Source organism: Esox lucius, chromosome 6, assembly GCF_011004845.1.
Source record: "Esox lucius isolate fEsoLuc1 chromosome 6, fEsoLuc1.pri, whole genome shotgun sequence".
Taxonomy (NCBI): Eukaryota; Metazoa; Chordata; class Actinopteri; order Esociformes; family Esocidae; genus Esox; species Esox lucius.
Genome location: NC_047574.1, coordinates 10,464,432 through 10,484,142, shown reverse-complemented (window position 1 = coordinate 10,484,142; position 19,711 = coordinate 10,464,432). Strand labels below are relative to the sequence as shown.

The 19,711-nt window shown below is 41.8% G+C and overlaps 1 protein-coding gene across 1 annotated transcript; it reads left to right on the top strand.

The window, feature by feature from the left end:
* The first annotated feature begins 331 nt into the window (after nucleotides 1–331).
* On the top strand, nucleotides 332–9,589 carry hps1 (HPS1 biogenesis of lysosomal organelles complex 3 subunit 1). Its single transcript, XM_029120606.2, has 18 exons — nucleotides 332–761; nucleotides 1,554–1,683; nucleotides 1,912–2,046; nucleotides 2,915–3,057; nucleotides 3,165–3,273; nucleotides 3,392–3,552; nucleotides 4,942–5,044; nucleotides 5,177–5,273; nucleotides 5,364–5,449; nucleotides 5,854–6,021; nucleotides 6,337–6,513; nucleotides 6,655–6,731; nucleotides 6,934–7,074; nucleotides 7,331–7,396; nucleotides 7,810–7,954; nucleotides 8,143–8,256; nucleotides 8,363–8,445; nucleotides 8,572–9,589. The coding sequence occupies exons 2-18, from the start codon at nucleotides 1,567–1,569 to the stop codon at nucleotides 8,732–8,734; spliced, it is 2,085 nt and encodes a 694-aa protein (XP_028976439.1). The 5' UTR covers nucleotides 332–761; nucleotides 1,554–1,566; the 3' UTR covers nucleotides 8,735–9,589.
* The last annotated feature ends 10,122 nt before the right edge of the window (nucleotides 9,590–19,711 follow it).

Below are 19,711 nucleotides of genomic sequence, written 5' to 3'. Positions count from 1 at the left end.
ATATTTGGGCCACACCTTCTGTATTACGTTTAGCAGCATTTTGTTCCAATATGGGTTGATCCCATCGACTAATGATGCAAACAGTAGGCTACCCAATTTGGATAACATGCATGTCAAGCAAACAATATGTTTGATGAATAATTTTAAATGTTAAACTATGTCTGGGATGCAATCTACAAATAGGCTAATCAGATTGCTTTACTTATTTTGAGTAATTCGTCTTCTTCATGAAACATAATCAGACTTAATGAGTAAACTGAGCAACACAAGCCTGCGACCAGCGCGCACTTACACAACCTAACAATTCGCATTCCAGAAATAGCAGATAAACTGTGTCTGAATCATGTGCTTCAGTCTAGCTTCGGCACATGACTTTACCGCCTCAATAACTACCCCTTATGAAAGGATTACCCTTTCACCGTCTGGGAACCTACGTCAAAAAACTAAACACTACTGTTAATTGTACTTCACAGACAATGCCTGGATGGAAAGGGAAAATAATCATAGACCATTTAGAGATCACTTAACCGGGAACATAGCTTCCGTAGAAGTCACATGATTCCACTCCAAGTTGCATCACGGAAGCAAGTTGACACACCGATACAGTAGCGGAGCAGAGAAATGTTTCAAAACTTTCATAGTGTCATAGTTCGCCTTTAAAGCTTTGCTTTTCGAACGTAGAGATGCTGTATTTTGACCATCTGATTGATCTGACGCAAGTGACAGAGGGGTAATAATGGAGAACTTCTAGGCTACTGCTGGTAAGTGACCCTACTGTTAGAGCCTAGTACAAATCATGTATTGTGTAGTGGTGTTGTTGTCAGTAGGTCTATTCAGAATAGGCTGAAGTGAACACCAGGGATGACATGTTTATATGATGATTTTACATTAGCATTATAGGTCCCAAAACGCTACGTTCCGCTACGACACTGATAAAGTTGCTGTGAGGCCGTATATGCCTCGATCGCTGAAGACATTTTTAGAAGTCTGATGCTTTGAAGCTTACTGCCTGCACGAGTTGAGCAGGAATTGGCCGTGTTCGTGTCGTTTTCTTTTCTATCTTTGCCTGTCTAGACATTACCACCACTAACCACGCTAGCAAATACAATGTTGGAAGGAATTACATTGCATACACTTTTTATTATTTGACAATATGTTACAATGACCGTACACTGTGAGAACTGCCGGTTACAGATCATTGGTTCTCAACCTTTTTCTGTTACGGTACCACCTAAAGAATTTGACCCTGCAGCGAGTACCCTTGTATTTTACGTTTAAGTCTATGGTCTTATGAGTCCTCTAGTACCCCTGGTTGGGAAACACTCACCTATATAGTAACCTGTATGAATTTTTATATCCATTCATGCTCATTTAGGTTGTAACATAGGCTATTTCAGAATAATTATTTCTACATATGGTTCACTGTTATTAGAATATATGCTTATTAATTGTATCCATAGTGTATTTATTGCCTGTGAAATACGGATGAATCTGATCGAGTACCATGCAGATTCTGCTAATTGAATCTGTGCTGGTATGTTTGATCGCTGCAGGTAAGATCCCACTATGAAGTGTCTGCTGATAGCCAGTGAGAGCGCTGAGGTCCTCTTCTACTGGACCGACCCAGAGTTTGAACAGAACATCCAGGAGCAGTATGGAGCTTCCCAGGAAGAGGGGGAGAAGGTAAGAGTATTGTCCATTACATAATTATAGAAGTGATGGCAACACAGTGTCATTCAGACATTCCCTGTAAACTGGTTCCCGTCGCATTTCTGTGTCTTGTTGACCTCTTTGGTCTGTCCAATGCGGATGTCGGACATCCTGGTAGTCAAATGATGGTCGGGGGCCGACCCTTTAGGCTGAGAGCTTCGGATTGAGTGCGCGCTCAGTGCCTGTCTCTGTCCCCGGTAGCCCCCAGCGTTTGAGGACTGCATCAACACCTTGTTTGCCCCCATCATCATCTCCTGCAGCACCATGGTGGACAGACTGGGAGACGGGTACACATCCTTCAGCACCGAGAACAACCACAGCTATGTACTACACCAGGTAATGGTTTATTAGTAAGGGCAGCTGGTCCTCACAAGAATAGTGATGTGTGTACATTCACAGGCTTAGCAGTCCCCACAGTGTCTCAATTTCCTTGATAGTTTGTTCTCTCCTTGCTGGGATTTTCATGCTACTCGCAAGACAGTTTTAGTGCATGCATGTACAGAAAAACAAAACACATTTGCGTCATGACACAAAACTACATTATACGGCCCCGGAAAAAATGAAGAGACCGCTGCACCTTTTTCTTTCCTTTCCAAAGAAAGTCGGAGAGGAAGGTTTTGAGTGAGGAACAGAAGGGTTAAAATTAAGTGACCACTGCAAATGTAAACGCTTCTATTCCTCACTCAAAACATTGCTTTTTCGACTATTTTGAAAAGGAAAGAAAAATGTGCAGTGGTCTCTTAATTTTTTCCTGGGCTGTATTCATACAGTGGGTGTGTCTTATGAGAGAACCTTGCCCATTGTAGAGTCCACAACAGAAGGATAAATCGCATTTGACACAGTTTTCTGGCAGACCTTTAAGTTACTTAGTTTAAAGGTCCTCCCTTTTCTGTGCTGGAGCAAAAGGGAGGCCTGCTGTTCACATCACATGAGCTTGCCTGAACCTGCCAGTTGTCAGAAGACCGTACTGTAAAGCTTTTAAATAGGTTAAAATAACTTGGCCTACTGCAGTTCCATTCACACTGAATGGCAAATGCCCTTTTCTGCTCCTAGCCCCTTCTTCCCATATCTGACAGTACAAGATTGTCTCGTAGTAGAATCTGAAAATCTCTGTTAACTGACTGGTTTAGGAGTGATCGACGGATCATGGACTTGTTAATTGCTTGATTATTTGATGTGTGGGCATATTTCTGTTTATTGACAGTTTGAGGAATGTCTGTACATCGCTGTGAATGGAGATGGAGAAGAGGGAGAGGAGGACCTGAGGAGGAAGATCTATGTGATGAAGAAGATGATTGAGGTTCTTTTTGGCGTGGTCACCCTGAGTAGCCCCCTGCTCAGGAAAGAGTATGTCATAATTACTACCTTCTGACATCCATTACAGCTCTGGGTTTGTGTGCAACAGATGTCCCAATGGGACTTCCTTCTTAATGGGCTTTGGGGTTTCTCTCCAGACTCCGTCCTCAGGACACAGAGCAGAGAACCAGACTGTGGAAACATCTACAGAGCCTCCTGGAGACTTACAGCCGCCTCAAAGAGCAGGACCAGAGCTTCCTTGTGGAGGTACTGTAAAATGTAGATTAAACCATACTTTACTTACTATTTATCCTCAGCGGGGTAATTATGTAATAATCAACCACATTATCTTTATTTATCTCTCTCTACCCACATCACCCATCAGGCAGTAGAGAGGTTGATCCATCCTACTCTATGTGAACAGTGTATTGAGTTTCTAGAGCGCTCTTTGGTTCAGCAAATCAACAGTAGTGTTGAGAGAGCAGGTGAAGAGGTCCTCCACGCATTCATACTGGTGCACACCAAACTACTAGCCTTCTATTCCAGGTAACTATCCATTACTAATAACACCAAACTACTAGCCTTCTATTCCAGGTAACTATCCATTACTAATAACACCATACTACTAGCCTTCTATTCCAGGTAACTATCCATTACTATTAATACCAATCACTAGCATGTATTCAAGGTAACTATACATTACTGTTAACAACAAACTACTAGTCTTCTATTCCAGGTAACTATCCATTACTAATAACGCCAAACTACTAGCATGCTATTCCAGGTAACTATCCATTACTATTAATACCAATCACTAGCATGTATTCAAGGTAACTATACATTACTTTTAACAACAAACTACTAGTCTTCTATTCCAGGTAACTATCCATTACTATTAACACCAACTACTAACCTGCTATTCCGGGTAACTATCCATTATTTATCACACCAAACTACAAGCCTTCTGTTCTAGGTAGCTATTCATTACTATTAACACCAAATTACTAGCATGCTAGTCAAGTTAACTATCCATAACCTTTACTATTACCCAAAGTTATTCCCTTTTATAACAGTTAGTGTCAACATAAATCTTGCTTGATGGCTTGACTCCTCACTCTCATTCCATACTTATATATCCCACCTTCAGTCTAAAGTTAAATCCAGAATTGGTTTCTTTCTTTTTAACCCAGACTGCCAATTATTACCTTTTGTGGTTTGCCTTTAAAATAAATCTTCTCAGTAATGTTGATGTTTTTACCAAACGACCATTCACTGTCACCAGCACCACCTTCAGCACTCATCACTCTGACCTTTAAACTCCGGTTAACCGGCCTACGTGACAAACACAACGCCAGACTCATGGGTACCAGCTGATTTACAGGTCCCTTTTAGGTAAAGGCTCTGTGTACCTCAGCTCACATCTGCCACTTTAATAGTAGCATGCACTACACTATCTAACTCTTATCATTGCCAAACGCCTACACTTCCTTCATTTTCAGTTTGCTGTTGTGAATGACTGCAAAAAATTACAAAAGACACTTTCATCATACCTCACTCTTTCAAAAAAGAACAAAACATTGTCACCTGATAATTGCTCCAGCTGAATCTGCGAAACCTGTCGATGGTTCTAGTTTGTTCCCTTGTGTGTAATGTTTAATAATTCATTTGTTTAATTAAAGTCATCCTGTGGGTTGTGTTTTTATCTTCTGTTGAAAGGCCTTTGGTCAGGTCATCAGTGAAAAGCGGTTAAGTACAAAATAATATTCCCTGACACCAAACGTGTTGCCTTTTGTAGCAGGTGGATACATACTGCTGCACACTGAACTACAGTCCTTGTAGTCACTAAATTGTAGCTTTTTCACAAAACACGTTAAAATGTATTGAAGGAGGTCGGTCTCAACGTTCTCCTTTCTTCTCACCCCCCCCCCCCCCCAGTCGGAACGCCAGTACCCTCACCTCATCGGATCTGCTGGCTCTCATAATCATGGTGCAGAATATGTATCCTAGCAACATCGACCTGGAGGATTGTGCTCCCGAGGTAGGAGCGCTGGGAAAAAAACTCATGCAACTCTAATCTCTGTGTGAAAGCTTATCTCTTATCTCTGCGTGAAAGCTTCTGGCATCTTACAGAACTGTGTCTGTGCGTGCGTGTGTGTTTGTGTGTGTGTAGGATGTGGAGAACACTTCAGCCCCTGATATTTTCTACACCCCAGAGCCCTCACCTACCAACAGGGACTCAGGGACTGATGGAGACTCTGTTAGTTCAGGTATGTGTCCGCCCAGTGACATGCCTACTGAGGACAGATGTTTTGCCTCTGTTTCACCTCACTAAATAACCCTCTCCTCTCTCTCTGCAGGGAGGTATGAGGAGAGCAGGCCTGAAGAGGGGAGTCACGGTGGGAGGGGCACTCCTATCTTCCAGTTTGTAGATCCAGACATTCAGGTGTGCTCCTGGTCATTAGGATGTCAAAATGGCAACAAAGTGGTGCATTTGTTTTGACATTTCTGGGGGGATTTAAAAAACTCTCTTATCCAGAGCAACAAAGTGAAACAGTTAGGGTTGTATGCCTTACTCAGGGACACAACAACACATTTGTTTTTCCTTGTTGGCTTTTGTTTTCTGGCCCAATGCTCTTGGCCACTGGGCTGTCAGGCACCGAAAAGGGTTTGATCTGAACTTAATATGGATCTTAGATGTTCTTAGAAATCATATTTGAGACAGAACATGGAGGTTCATTTGGTTTTCCATTAACATTTATTTAGATTCTCTGCTCTTTGGATTTGCATGTGCTTTACAACGTAAATAATGTCTCATGAGGACAAATGTAAATGCCTTCCTGTTTTCAGATGGCAGAGGACAGTCTCCAGACACTGGAATGTCCTCCCCATGACCCCTCAACCCCTAGCAGAGTCTTCTTGGAGGTCATGTTAAAGGAGGGCTGCTATCCCATGATGCCTCACTCCATGTACTGTCTGCCACTTTGGCCTGGCATAACTTTGGTACTGCTCACTAAGGTCAGTACACACACGCGCATGCGCACCAACTCACAGACATGTGCACACATGGTTTAGAAAGAGGTAGGCGTATCATGACAGATACTGAATTGATCTCACTATGTAGGAGGTTTGATCAGGCCAGAAGAGGGCAGTGAAGAATCACTGTTAGACGAAACTGCTCTCTCCGTCTCCTTCCCTCACGTCTCCCTTTATCCCTCCTACCCTCTCTCTCTGCCTCTCTCTCTGCCTCTCTCTCTGCCTCTCTCTCTGCCTCTCTCCCTGCCTCTCTCTCTGCCTCTCTCTCTGCCTCTCTCCCTGCCTCTCTCCCTCTAGATACCAAAGAGTAACCTGGCCATGTCAATCTACGTGTTTCTGGAGGCGTTTGCTAAGTTGGAGAAACGCCTGAGTGAAGGTCTGGAGGGGTCAGCAGCCCGCGGTCAGACCTCCATACAAGACCTCCGCAACAAACTGGACAAGTTCATCAGAGCTGTGGGAACCGTTGACATACAGGTGTGTGTACTGTGTCGACACACACACACGCGCGTGTGTGTGTGTGTGTTTCCTGAAGTTCCTCATTCTATGTTGAAACTTCCTGTTTTAACCGTTGATAAATCATACTCGCCAAGCGTTTCTCTTGTCTTCCCTCCACAGACGTCGGCTTTACAGAGTGTGTGGACGGAGTTCAAGAGCAGAGCGTTCATCCGAGGAGGACATGGCTTCAACAGGGGGTGGGTTCCCAGTCCACGCTGCTGCAGGGTCTGCCAGGCACAAGCTGAACCCCTCAAAGCCCCTCCTGGTGTCCCACTGGGCAACGGATTCAGTGTTCCTTCATGACTGTTGTTTGGTTTTCACCTGAACACATTCCCAGTGTTAGAGGGGACGGCCTCCATGCGTCACGCCTCACCGTGTGTCTCCCTGTCTTGTGTCTAGCCTGGTCCCCTGGTGTCGCGGTATGAAGACTCAGCTGTGTGGGGTCTACAGGCAGTGTTTCATGGCGGAGAACGGCGTGGGCGGAGGCGGTCCCCAGCGTCTGTCCCCCAGTCTGCAGGACAGGGCTCTCATCATGGTCCAGTACGTATGAGGCCAGGCCACGAGTCAGTACAGTACCTCGCTCATTAAACCGTGTTGCTCTGTGTATGGTTAAGGAGAGCCCGAGGGAGCTCTGCCTTGGAGCTGGAGGGCCTCGTCTACAGTATAATAGCCAATAGGTTCTTCTGACCACTTGTCTCCTATTCCTCCTCTCATCATCTCTCTGTGTGCCTCTAACCCCCCCCCCCCCTGACCCCTCATTTACCCCGCCTCTGCCTCCGTTCCTACTGCATCTCAGGGAGAAGTTGATTGACTGGAAAGACTTCCTGTTGGTGAAGAGTAGGAGGAACATTACCATGGTGTCATATCCTGCCTTACAGTAACCACGCCCCCTGGGGCCATGTATGGGATGCTTGTGGTTTTACATTAGGGTCTTAAAGGTTGTTGCGTTGGAGTTTTAGTGTATTGGTGTTGAATAAAGCACGAGGAGGTATGGTATCTCACCAATATCTCATGGCTGAGAGTTTTCCTTAGGCACAATGAGTCACAGTGCCTGGACCTAGCTGTAGTTATGAGTGCTTATGAGTTCTGCATTGACCTTCATTTCTTTTAGTCCTAGACTGGGCTTAACCTGTGTCCATAAAACCTGCCTGGGGTGTAGTGTTATAGTATAGTGTGGTGCGGTGATGTATTGTGATGGATTGCAGTCTTGTGAAGGGCTCTGGTACTGTATCTCTGTGATGGAAGCTGTGTTGTCCTTAACCCAGTGGATATTACATACCTCGAGGAGTTTCCAGGCCTGATCCATTTCATCTACATTGACCGCACTGCTGGTCAGATGATCGCTCCGTCACTCAACATCACGGACCGCGCCACCTCGGAGCTAGGGAAAGGCCCATTGGCTCACTTCATCAAGGGCAAGGTTAGATTACCATCTACACCAGGTCTAGAGGTTTTATTTGAGAGTAATCCGCTATTTTGTGATTCAAATAATGTATTTTATTATTCAATAGATAAGGGAAATCAATAGTTGCCTGTGTTTAATGCTGGTTTAATATGTTATTTAAGTGGATTTAAGATCTTTCTCTCTCTCTCTCTGTGTCTTTGTAGATTTGGGGTCTAGTTAATACATCACGGCTTTACCTACAGAAGGGTTATTCCACTGTCACTCTGAGAGATGGAGACTACTTCTTCTGTTACTTTCTTTGGTTCGAAAACGAAACGGTACACTACCTCTATTACCACTATGTCTGGTACACACAGACAGATTTTCCCAGTAGGATGTCATTGTGTTTGACTGACCCTTAACCTCTGACACCTGACCAATCAGGGCTACAAGTTAGAAGTAAAGGAGCTGCCAATCCTGCCCGATGACTCCGCCCCCATCGGAATGCTAGCCATGGACTACTACAGGTGAGGAGGATCAGGAAGTGGAGGCTTGTCTGTGTCTTATGTTCTCCTGTCTTCTGCCGGGATCACAAGCGTGCGTGTGTGCGTGCGTGTGTGCGTGCGTGCGTGCGTGTGTGTTCCTCTACACAGGAAGCTGTTGCGCTACTACAGTAAGAACCACCAGGGGGAGGTGGTGAAGTGTTATGAGCTGCTGACTGTCCATCTGGGCGTCATCCCTGTGGAGTACATACTGCAGCACTGCAGTCAGCTAGCACGCAAGCTGTGGGAGCCCTCGCGCATTCCCCTACTGTAGGAAACTACGGGCAACATACACTTACAGACACACACTCGTACCCTCACGCGTCCGCCCATGACCGTGTTTCACGGGGCTCCAACGTGTTAAGGCGTCAGTGCCAACAGGTGAGCGTGTGGAGACGAAATGACACTTGTGCTATTCTCTTACTTGTACTTTCTTGTAGTACACTCCGTATCCCAAGATTCGACACTCCATATCCCAAGATTCGACACTCCATATCCCAAGATTCGACACTCCATATCCCAAGATTCGACACTCCATATCCCAAGATTCGACACTCCATATCCCAAGATTCGACACTCCATGTCTCAATATTTCACACCTCATATCCCAATTTTCGACACTTCATATTCCAATTTTCTACACTCCATATCCAAGTGTTTTAAGATCTCCACCTTTTGGAAGTACTCGATCATGGGATTGATTTTGAGAACTCGTCAGTACTCTTTAGGACTAGCACTTTTCTGGAGCCTGTCTCAACACGATTGCTCAATGAATTTATAATATCATGTTTCTGTGTCATTTTTTTGAATAGATTACTAACCTATTTATTATATTCTACTTGCTACTGATATGTTTACTGTTTTAATTAATTTCATGGATGTTGCAGAAGTAATATAATCAGTTTATTTTCTACATTTTTATAAACATGTCTATTACAATTCACCATGTGGTAAATTCAGAGTCAGTTATTTCCTATTTTCTTTTCATGAATAATTTCTTTGCAAGCATTCTCTTTAAGCTTACTTGAAATGAAAATACCTGTTATAGTGATGACATGGTAATCCAATGAACATATTGTACAAGTGCTGAAATGCTGGCAAATGGATCCATAAATGATTGGGGGCATCAGGATTGCTGGTGTGGTGTCCTGAATGTTGTTTTTAAAGGCTATATGCAGGCTTTGGCATATACACTCAGTGGCCAGTAAATGAAGGAAACCCATGTAGTGTCGGGTTGGACCACTTTCCCTCCAGAACAGCCTGAATTCTTCATACTCTATGGGGTGGTGTGCATAACCTGGCAACTGAATGTAGATTACACAGAACATTTTCCCTCATGCTTCTTTGGCCATTGAAATGCGCAGTCTGCTCACAGGGGGCAATAAGTGACAAACGGAAGGGCCCCAGTAATATGGTCTAGAGAGTATTTAACACCGCTAAAAACTGTGTTGCTATTCAAGCTTTTCAGTTTTCACATTGTACGGATCAGCTACTCTCAGCCTTGGTAGTATACTGTAAACCAGAAGGTTGGCAGGACTGTTCTAGCGTTTCTGTCGGGTTTGGGATGCCCCTTGGTGTGTTCTCAGATAGTACTCAAGAGCCGGATGGCCCACCTGAAGCATCCGGTTGTTATTTCTACTCTCCACAGGAAGAGGAAGCCCAGGGCCAGGCAGCGGAAGAGCTGAGCACATAGAGCAACATGAAATGGTTGTCGTTCCAACCATTTTCTCATCGTAACCTTGAGGTCATGAGCCTAGCGGTCAAGAGCATTGTCTTGCTCGTCGACAGAACCCTGTAGTTTTGTCCCTGAGCAAGTCTGTTAACCCTAATTTGTGGCTGTAAATAAGGAGGTTGCCTGGTATAATAACGGAAAAAGAAAGTGAATATTGAATTGAGACCATGTCAACATTATTGCAAGCGGACTCCTCAAAAACACTTCAAACTAAGTTTGATGATTTGTCACATTTGTAGTATTAAAAAAAAAAAAAAAAAAAAAAGCATTCTGTTGAAAATTGTCTTTGGAATTTGTTTAATCAGTACTAGAATTAAGTGCATTTTGTTGCCACAGCATATTTTTCACTTGGTGATTACGTGAATTCTGTGCAATGACGTCATTAAACTGGTATGAGTTTGGGGTATTTTTGTTTGACTTTGTAACTGTTCTCATCAGCTGTTTTACTTACGATTTGAAGTTGTTTATGAATCGCTAGTGAGTGAAAATAAGATCTCAACAGCCATTTTAGTGCCAAGAAACAGTGCCTGGACGCTTATGTGAAGCTTACTATTGGAAATATGGTTAGAGTAGACATAGCTATAACATTCTACTTTGTATGATTAATGTATTTCAGCATTGTGCTATTTGTGTATTGCCAGTTTGAGATTCAATTATACGTTTTGCCGGGGTTTATTGCCAGCAATGTACAGAATTATAAACTGCGTAGTTGCAATCCTGAATGTTGATTGGCTGAAAGCTTTGATATACTGTATGTTAGCTATAAGGTAATAGGGGGTATTGTATATGGCCAAACAGCATGGACACAGTGCTTAACTGTGGTATATTGGCAGTAAACCTCAAACACCCGATTTGCCTTATTGCAGTTTTGAACTGGTTACCAACGCAATAAGAGCAATAGAAAAGTGCTGTGATGTCATACTTGTGACTTATTTATCATCAGCCAATCATCATTCAAACCACCCAGTATATAAGTATCCAATAAGGCACAAGGTAGTGTAGTATAGGGCAAATATACCAAGGCTATGAGCTGTATTTATGTATGCTAAGCTGTGTTATTTTGGCAATACATCACAGAACCCAGAGATGCTATATTGCTCTTTTTAAACCAGTTACCGATGTAATTAGAGCAGTAAAAAGTGATGTGATGTCATGCCTGTGGTATATGGTCTGACATACCATGGCTCTCAGCCAGTTAGCATTCAGGATTTAACTCACCCGGTTTATAAGAGACTGTAAACCATCGAAATGACAGCACATAACTTTTTATGGTAATTATATTGTTGACCAGTTCCTAATAGCAAAAACGTATCTTTGGGGTTTGTGATATATTGCCAATATACCACAGCTCCGGTTTTCACTGTTGTTAACTGTGTGGAATTTCTCTAAAGATAATTTTTAAGTCCCTATGGGAGATTGCCAATTTATAATATGAGCTCCTCACAAGAAAATTAATGAGCGGAACCCTGCTCCATCTGGTAAACATTTTCACGAAGGAGATTTCAGCTAATTTGCCATGTTTTGTTCCAAACTTTTGATTATTGCCAGAGAAATGACGATTAGAAAAATCCAAGTTCCAATGAAATAGATCAGAACATAATATCAGCTGTGTTGGTTAGATAACTCTTCCGTATAATCTCTGCGTTGAGGATCTGGGAATTTTCCGGCTTCAAAGGAATGTCCTCCATTGTGTCTCTCCAGAACCAAAGCTTGGACAAAACAGCCCTTGACAACAGAACATCAGTCAGTAAAACTGGCATGAACACCTCTAGAAAAACAACCATCACAACAGAACATGGATAAACTACTCCAGAACAAATTTTCTGTCAGAAAAACTACACAGAACATATGCAGAATATTTACAAACCTTATGTGCCTCCTTCAGAAATATTTCAAATGTGTTTGGTATGGGGTAAGTAAATACATTCCCACTAGTGGCTGGTGATGACAGGTCAGCCAGTCCAAGATTGTGCTTCTTGGCGTTTGTTATTCCAGGGTTGCTGGTTTGATTCCAACCGTGGGCTACTACGCAAAGTATGCGTGTGTATGAGACGGCAGATCTAATAGCTTATGAGCAGAGTACATAACTGTAATAACCACAAACGTATGATAATGTGCTGTGTGATCAAATGTATAGATACCACAAAAATACACAGAAATCTATACACTGACAGCCCCCCCCCCCCCCCCATGTGTATACATGTACTGTATGTCAACGCCCTGATGCTCATGTTTTCACACGCGACACACAAAGCCTAACTAATGACCAGGCATCTGCTTATCTGCTGCGCTCAGCCTCTGGTTGATAATAAACCGTGACTTATTCTGCTGGATCACACCCGTGTGTAATAGAGCACCCATATGTAGTGTTCTCTGGTCAACCGCTCACCATCAGTTCCTGACCTGTTCTGTTCACTGCTTCACAATCACAGGTGTGTGTTTGCATGTGAGTGGGTGGATATAACATAATTTTTTTTTTAAATGAATATAAGGGACAACATTTGTAACATACCAAACTATTCCGTAGATACATCAATAAATCTAATCAAATGTGTTGCTCAAAATTTAAAGAATAGCTTTTGAGAATAGCAAAACATATAATATAATGAATTAGCTACAGTAATTATTATTTTTTTTATTTAACTATTATTCAACCAGATAAGTTGACTGAGAACTATTTCTTATTCTCAGTGAATGACCTGGACAAAGGCATTTAATTAAAACAAGAGAAAATAGATAATTTTCATTTTATTTTAAAATACGTTGTTTCCATAAACGGCGACTTGTGTGTCTGTACACTAAAAGTCGCCATAGTCAAGGACTGGCTGGACATTTGGTCATTTCCACAAGGGATTAGTTGGCAGTTTGGATGAAGGTTGTTACGGAACAAGAAACTAATTCTGAACTTCATTTTAGACCGAAGATTGAATGACAGTAACACTCAAGTTATTTACTTATATATTTGTAGGGGTCAGCATACTCTAACCCAGTCCCATTCATAGAGCAGACATTTAGGGAGCCAGGCAGGTTGAGATAGGCTCAAAGATTGACAGATAAAATCCCAGAGCTGGAAAGGTGAAAAATCTGTCATTCTGTCCTTTGCAAGACAGTGAACCTTTATTGCTCCCCAGGTCATTGTAATACATGAGAATGTATTTTCAGTCAACTTAATTGGTGAATTAACATTAAAAAAGGCATGCACCCAAGATGGTGGTCATTCTGTCCCCCATCTCCAGCCAGTAGCTAAGCAGCATGGTAATAGTGATTTATGGTTTTGTTTGTTTCAGCAGGGTGAGACTGTGCTGCGTGTCCATCTGAGCCAATGGAAGATATTCAAACTGCCAATGGTTGGGCTGATCATGTGAGTATAAAAACTAAAGCTTATATGTATTTTCTAGCAAACCTTCTATAATATATTTTATAAACACCTGCTAAAACCCTATGTCAGTGCATTCTTTTCAATCTTATTTAAAAACTCATTTTTATGAAATGGCTTTCACTAATCTTTTATCACTGTGATTTTATGATATTTTTCTTTTTACTTTTTTTTTTAATAATATATACACTCACCTAAAGGATTATTAGGAACACCTCATTAATGCAATTATCTAATCAACCAATCACATGGCAGTTGCTTCAATGCATTTAGGGGTGTGGTCCTGGTCAAGACAATCTCCTGAATGTCAGAATGGGAAAGAAAGGTGATTTAAGCAATTTTGAGCGTGGCATGGTTGTTGGTGCCAGACGGGCCGGTCTGAGTATTTCACAATCTGCTCAGTTACTGGGATTTTCATGCACAACCATTTCTAGGGTTTACAAAGAATGGTGTGAAAATGGAAAAACATCCAGTATGCGGCAGTCCTGTGGGCGAAAATGCCTTGTTGATGCTAGAGGTCAGAGGAGAATGGGCCGACTGATTCAAGCTGATAGAAGAGCAACTTTGACTGAAATAACCACTTGTTACAACCGAGGTATGCAGCAAAGCATTTCTGAAGCCACAACACGCACAACCTTGAGGCGGATGGGCTACAACAGCAGAAGACCCCACTGGGTACCACTCATCTCCACCACAAATAGGAAAAAGAGGCTACCATTTGCACAAGCTCACCACAATTGGACAGTTGAAGACTGGAAGAATGTTGCCTGGTCTGATGAGTCTCGATTTCTGTTGAGACATTCAGATGGTAGAGTGAGAATTTGGCGTAAACAGAATGAGAACATGGATCCATCATGCCTTGTTACCACTGTGCAGGCTGGTGGTGGTGGTGTAATGGTGTGGGGGATGTTTTCTTGGCACACTTTAGGCCCCTTAGTGCCAATTGGGCATCGTTTAAATGCCAAATTCCTGAGCATTGTTTCTGACCATGTCCATCCCTTTATGACCACCATGTACCCATCCTCTGAAGGCTACTTCCAGCAGGATAATGCACCATGTCACAAAGCTCGAATAATTTCAAATTGGTTTCTTGAACATGACAATGAGTTCACTGTACTGAAATGGCCCCCGCAATCACCAGATCTCAACCCAATAGAGCATCTTTGGGATGTGGTGGAACGGGAGCTTCGTGCCCTGGATGTGCATCCCACAAATCTCCATCAACTGCAAGATGCTATCCTATCAACATGGGCCAACATTTCTAAAGAATGCTTTCAGCACCTTGTTGAATCAATGCCACGTAGAATTAAGGCAGTTCTGAAGGCGAAAGGGGGTCAAACACAGTATTAGTATGGTGTTCCTAATAATCCTTTAGGTGAGTGTATACAGTACAGGCCAAAAGTTTGGACACACCTTCTCATTCAATGCGTTTTCTTTATTTTCATGACTATTTACATTGTAGATTCTCACTGAAGGCATCAAAACTATGAATGAACACATATGGAATTATGTACTTGACAAAAAAGTGTGAAATAACTGAAAACATGTCTTATATTTTAGATTCCTCAAAGTAGCCACCCTTTGAGAATCTACAAGGTAAATAGTCATGAAAATAAAGGAAACGCATTGAATGAGATGGTGTGTCCAAACTTTTGGCCTGTACTGTATATATAATTTTAAAAAGCTGTACAAGCTGTACACTCACTACTTTACATTGTAACAAAGTGTCATTTCTTCAGTGTTGTCACATGGGCCAACATTTCTAAAGAATGCTTTCAGCACCTTGTTGAATCAATGCCACGTAGAATTAAGGCAGTTCTGAAGGCGAAAGGGGGTCAAACACAGTATTAGTATGGTGTTCCTAATAATCCTTTAGGTGAGTGTATACAGTACAGGCCAAAAGTTTGGACACACCTTCTCATTCAATGCGTTTTCTTTATTTTCATGACTATTTACATTGTAGATTCTCACTGAAGGCATCAAAACTATGAATGAACACATATGGAATTATGTACTTGACAAAAAAGTGTGAAATAACTGAAAACATGTCTTATATTTTAGATTCCTCAAAGTAGCCACCCTTTGAGAATCTACAAGGTAAATAGTCATGAAAATAAAGGAAACGCATTGAATGAGATGGTGTGTCCAAACTTTTGGCCTGTACTGTATATATAATTTTAAAAAGCTGTACAAGCTGTACACTCACTACTTTACATTGTAACAAAGTGTCATTTCTTCAGTGTTGTCACATGAAAAGATACAATCAAATATTTACAAACATGTGAGGGGTGTACTGTGTATATATATATAGCGGTCTGACAGTGTTTTCTCTCCTAGTGGTAATGGGGTCTCAGGATTTCAGCACATTAACCTTATGAAATACATTGTGTCATATATTTCCTGCATACCCAAGCACTTTATGTTAATGGCGTTTCATTTATGTATCACCCATCTCAAGGTTTTCTTTTACTGCTGCTTTAACACAGTATGTCTTTCTTGGACATGACACATTAATGTCTGATGGTGTGCATTGAAACCAAAGACAGGAGACCATTTCTGTTATTTGCTTAGCTGAATTTTTTTTTGGGTAAAGTCCTTTGAAGTGGGCGGTTTGGCGATGTAAGTGCTCAAACCTTCAGCTTGGTTAGAACTTAAAAAGCAGCTCTTTGCGGATCCTAAAGAGCTTTAAAAAGCCTGAAAAGACGTTTCTGTAATAGAGGCACAGCGTCTCACCACATAGTCTGGTCAGATAATCGGTATGTAAAGATTTAGCAGTACTGTCAATACTGGCTTTTCCCTCTTTAACTATGCATGAGCATATTAAATAAAAAAATTCTCAAGTGCATTACATTTTTTGAAGTATTTTTATGAGGTGATTAAAATGATGGAGTAGGTCCATGTTTTGATAGCATCATACCTTTGTACCAAATAAAACACGTGTGGATTTGCCAACGTATTTCCTGGGTCCTTTACCAAGCCTAACCTCGGTGCTCAATGGTGTTGAGCATTCATGTTTATGGGCGAGTTTGAGCTCTGTTTATAAAAAAACATCAGTCCGCACCCAAAACATCAGTCCGCGCCCCAAAAAAAACATCAGTCTGCATTTACCCAGAACGTTCTGGAAGCTCCAGTCCACCCACACTATAGCCACATCAAACCCCGGGAAAAAGCAGGAGTTCAGGTAACTTTGTTCTCCATCCTTTCTATATCCTTATTAGTGAATAAATGTTCACAGCACAAGTTCTGTTCAGGCACTGCCATTATCGTCATTGGAAAAGTGCAGTTTGTTATGAGTTGTTCACGGTTTTTCAAGGCTTTTCACATGAGGCTGAAGATAAGCAGAGGACACACTGGCCTACTGTCACAGAACATGTTTAGTAAAATACTGTCTCTACTGTCTTTGTGTTACCCCAGGCATGGAAAGGAGGACGAAGAGGTTACATTAGACTATTGATTTGGGGGACAGGAGAAAAACGATATAGTATTTGTAGCATTTTTAGAGAATATGGGGCAGGGCATAATGGTTACACCTGCAGCAGACCACTTAACCAGACTGACCTGTTAGGTTACCTTACGGTTATAACAGCAGGGCTTGGTTCAACTGCCATTGGATTCATGTAGAGCTCTGTTGTCTAGAGAACCTGATGGACTGTCAATGATATGTTTGTCATGATAATGATTCTTTTGTTTGTCTTTTCATTTATAAACCAGAGGAGAACTCAAGTTCATCACAGTTTACAAAAATACACTATATTCCATGTCTACTTCATGTTTGGTTGCCGTAGAATCCCATTCTTACACTTAAACGCTAAAGCATCTTCCTGTCTGCCTGAGTGAAAAGAATCCGTTGCACTTTAGATGAATGTCATGACAACCAAGGCTGACTGATCAGCTGCATGGTCTTGTCTGGCCATAAATCAGATAGTCTGAAGAGATAGGACAGAAAAACAACTGAAAATAGGCTATGCCAGAGAGACACGATGAAAGAAATACACATGAATGTTTCACTGATGCACCTGACATACCATGCAAACATGAACCCTGCCCACATGCTATTTTAGGCTGTACTGTTTATAATACAAGCTTCAAAACTCTCAGACATAACCTTTGAGGAAGACATTATTGAAATGTGCAAATTCTTCACAAAATTCCACACCTTCTCAATTAACAAGGACTGAAGATATATATTATATTATTGACTAAACTGTAATTTATTTCTATTATTGACATTCATTTTGTGGTAGAGACAGCTAATTTTCTCTCTAGGGGAAAATGTTCATAAGACTATGTGTAAAGGGACAAACATTATGTGGAAGAACACCATGGATTCAATATGGAGAAAGAAGCATTTGGCGTTGTGGTACACAACCTACGTATCTATTAAATACATTAATTGAATTATTACTTACTTTGTTGTCTCTCAAAAAACAAAACGATATCAACAAAGAGAAGGAAAATTAAGATGATAATTTTAATTGTCGAACTAGCAGCTGGAATGTCCAAAATTTGAATTCTTCTGTTGAAAACAGACTGAGAAGCCTCTTTGTCTGTTATTGTCATGCATTCATTGAGCCATCTTTACCATGTGGCACTAACACTCTTTTAATGATACATACTCTGTTCCTCCCCAGAGAGTATCTGATAATGATGGTTTCTTTGTAGACACATCTGCTTCTCAGAGATTCCATTGTCTTCAGTTAAGGCTCTAGGCATCCACTGACAAAACCAGATCCAGAGTAAACTGTACAGTGTAATGGATTATTTTGAATGATCACACCATAGTCTAGTAGAATCCAACTACAATTCAATCCCACTCAATACATACATTGAGATATATTCATAATGACAGGGAATATAGGTGTTTCCCTAACGGCCTAAGTGTAACTAACCCTTGAACTAAACTGATATAGTCTTATACATAGGTTTACAACCTTCTTCGGTGACACTACTACCTACTGAACTTTGACCTGCATTGAGTACCCCTGAAGCCCTGGCATACCAGAGACCTCTGCTGACAGCTGCAAGGCCATGTACCCCCCCATGTGCATTTGACCTTTAATCTTATGGCCTCATGAGTCTTCTGAAGTACCTCCTGTAGATAGGTCCTATCACCCCTGGTTGGGAACCGCTATTCTGTACACACCTTACAGAACAAACAGCAACTGCAATCTTATCAACTGGTTCCCTCAGTCACATCTTGAACGTCTTTTGTGACAAAACTAGTGAATGCGTTATGTGATGTTTTTGGAAGAATACATACTTTCAGACTATTAATTCCGTTAAATTGTGCCAGTCAATTTGACCCTCTCCAACCAAAACGGCTGTCCGAGTGGGAAAGCACTGGACTTGAATGAATGGAATCTCAAGTGATTGTCTAAGAGGACGATTTTTGTGTGTGTGTTAGCCTAATTACGATGTCAGGCTCCTGGATAAACCCTCAGGGCAGGTAGAGGAGAGGACAGGAGGTATTGAGAGAGAATAGGACGGGTTAAGTGTAGAGGACATGAGGATGGATGAGTGTGGGCTGGGAGGAGAGGAGGAGGGAAAGATAGGACAGGATCGCAGAGGGGAGGAAAGAGGACGTCAATTAACTGTCCTCCTCCTTAACAGTTGTGTCTTGACCGCATTACTCCAACACATCTCGTTAAGGCAAACACGAAATAAGTTATCTTCCTACAATACCAATATGACAATAGGTCATTTTCCCACAGACCTTACAGTAGATCGGTCTTAAACTGTAGTTGATCTTAGCATATACTGTAGTCCGCTGTATGTGAGCTCTCTAATACTCAGCTTATGTTATAAATGGCTGAACATTTTTATCATGCTGTTTAGCTAATACCTCTTCCTCCACGAACCCTAAGCCTGTCCCATGTGGGATTCAAACAAATGGTCTTCTTCACAACACACCTAACAGTCCTCCTTGACCACGTTCAAATGGGTTGAGCCAACCAAACACTACCCCCTTTAAGTTTCAGAAGAAAATGATTTGTTTCTGGCCATTTTGAACCTGTAATTGGACCCACAATTGCTGATGCTTCAGGTACTCAACTAGTATAATGAAGGCCAGTTTTATTGCTTTTTTAATGGGCACAACATTTTTTGGCTGTGCTAACATAATCGCAAAAGGATTTTCTAATTAT

Excerpts from the sequence above, each read along its gene's own strand:
- hps1 (XM_029120606.2), top strand. The coding sequence starts at position 1,567 with ATGAAGTGTCTGCTGATAGCCAGTGAGAGCGCTGAGGTCCTCTTCTAC. Across the intron at positions 5,274-5,363 it reads TGGAGACTCTGTTAGTTCAG|GGAGGTATGAGGAGAGCAGG; the intron begins GTATGTGTCCGC and ends CTCTCTCTGCAG. Across the intron at positions 6,732-6,933 it reads GGACATGGCTTCAACAGGGG|CCTGGTCCCCTGGTGTCGCG; the intron begins GTGGGTTCCCAG and ends TCTTGTGTCTAG.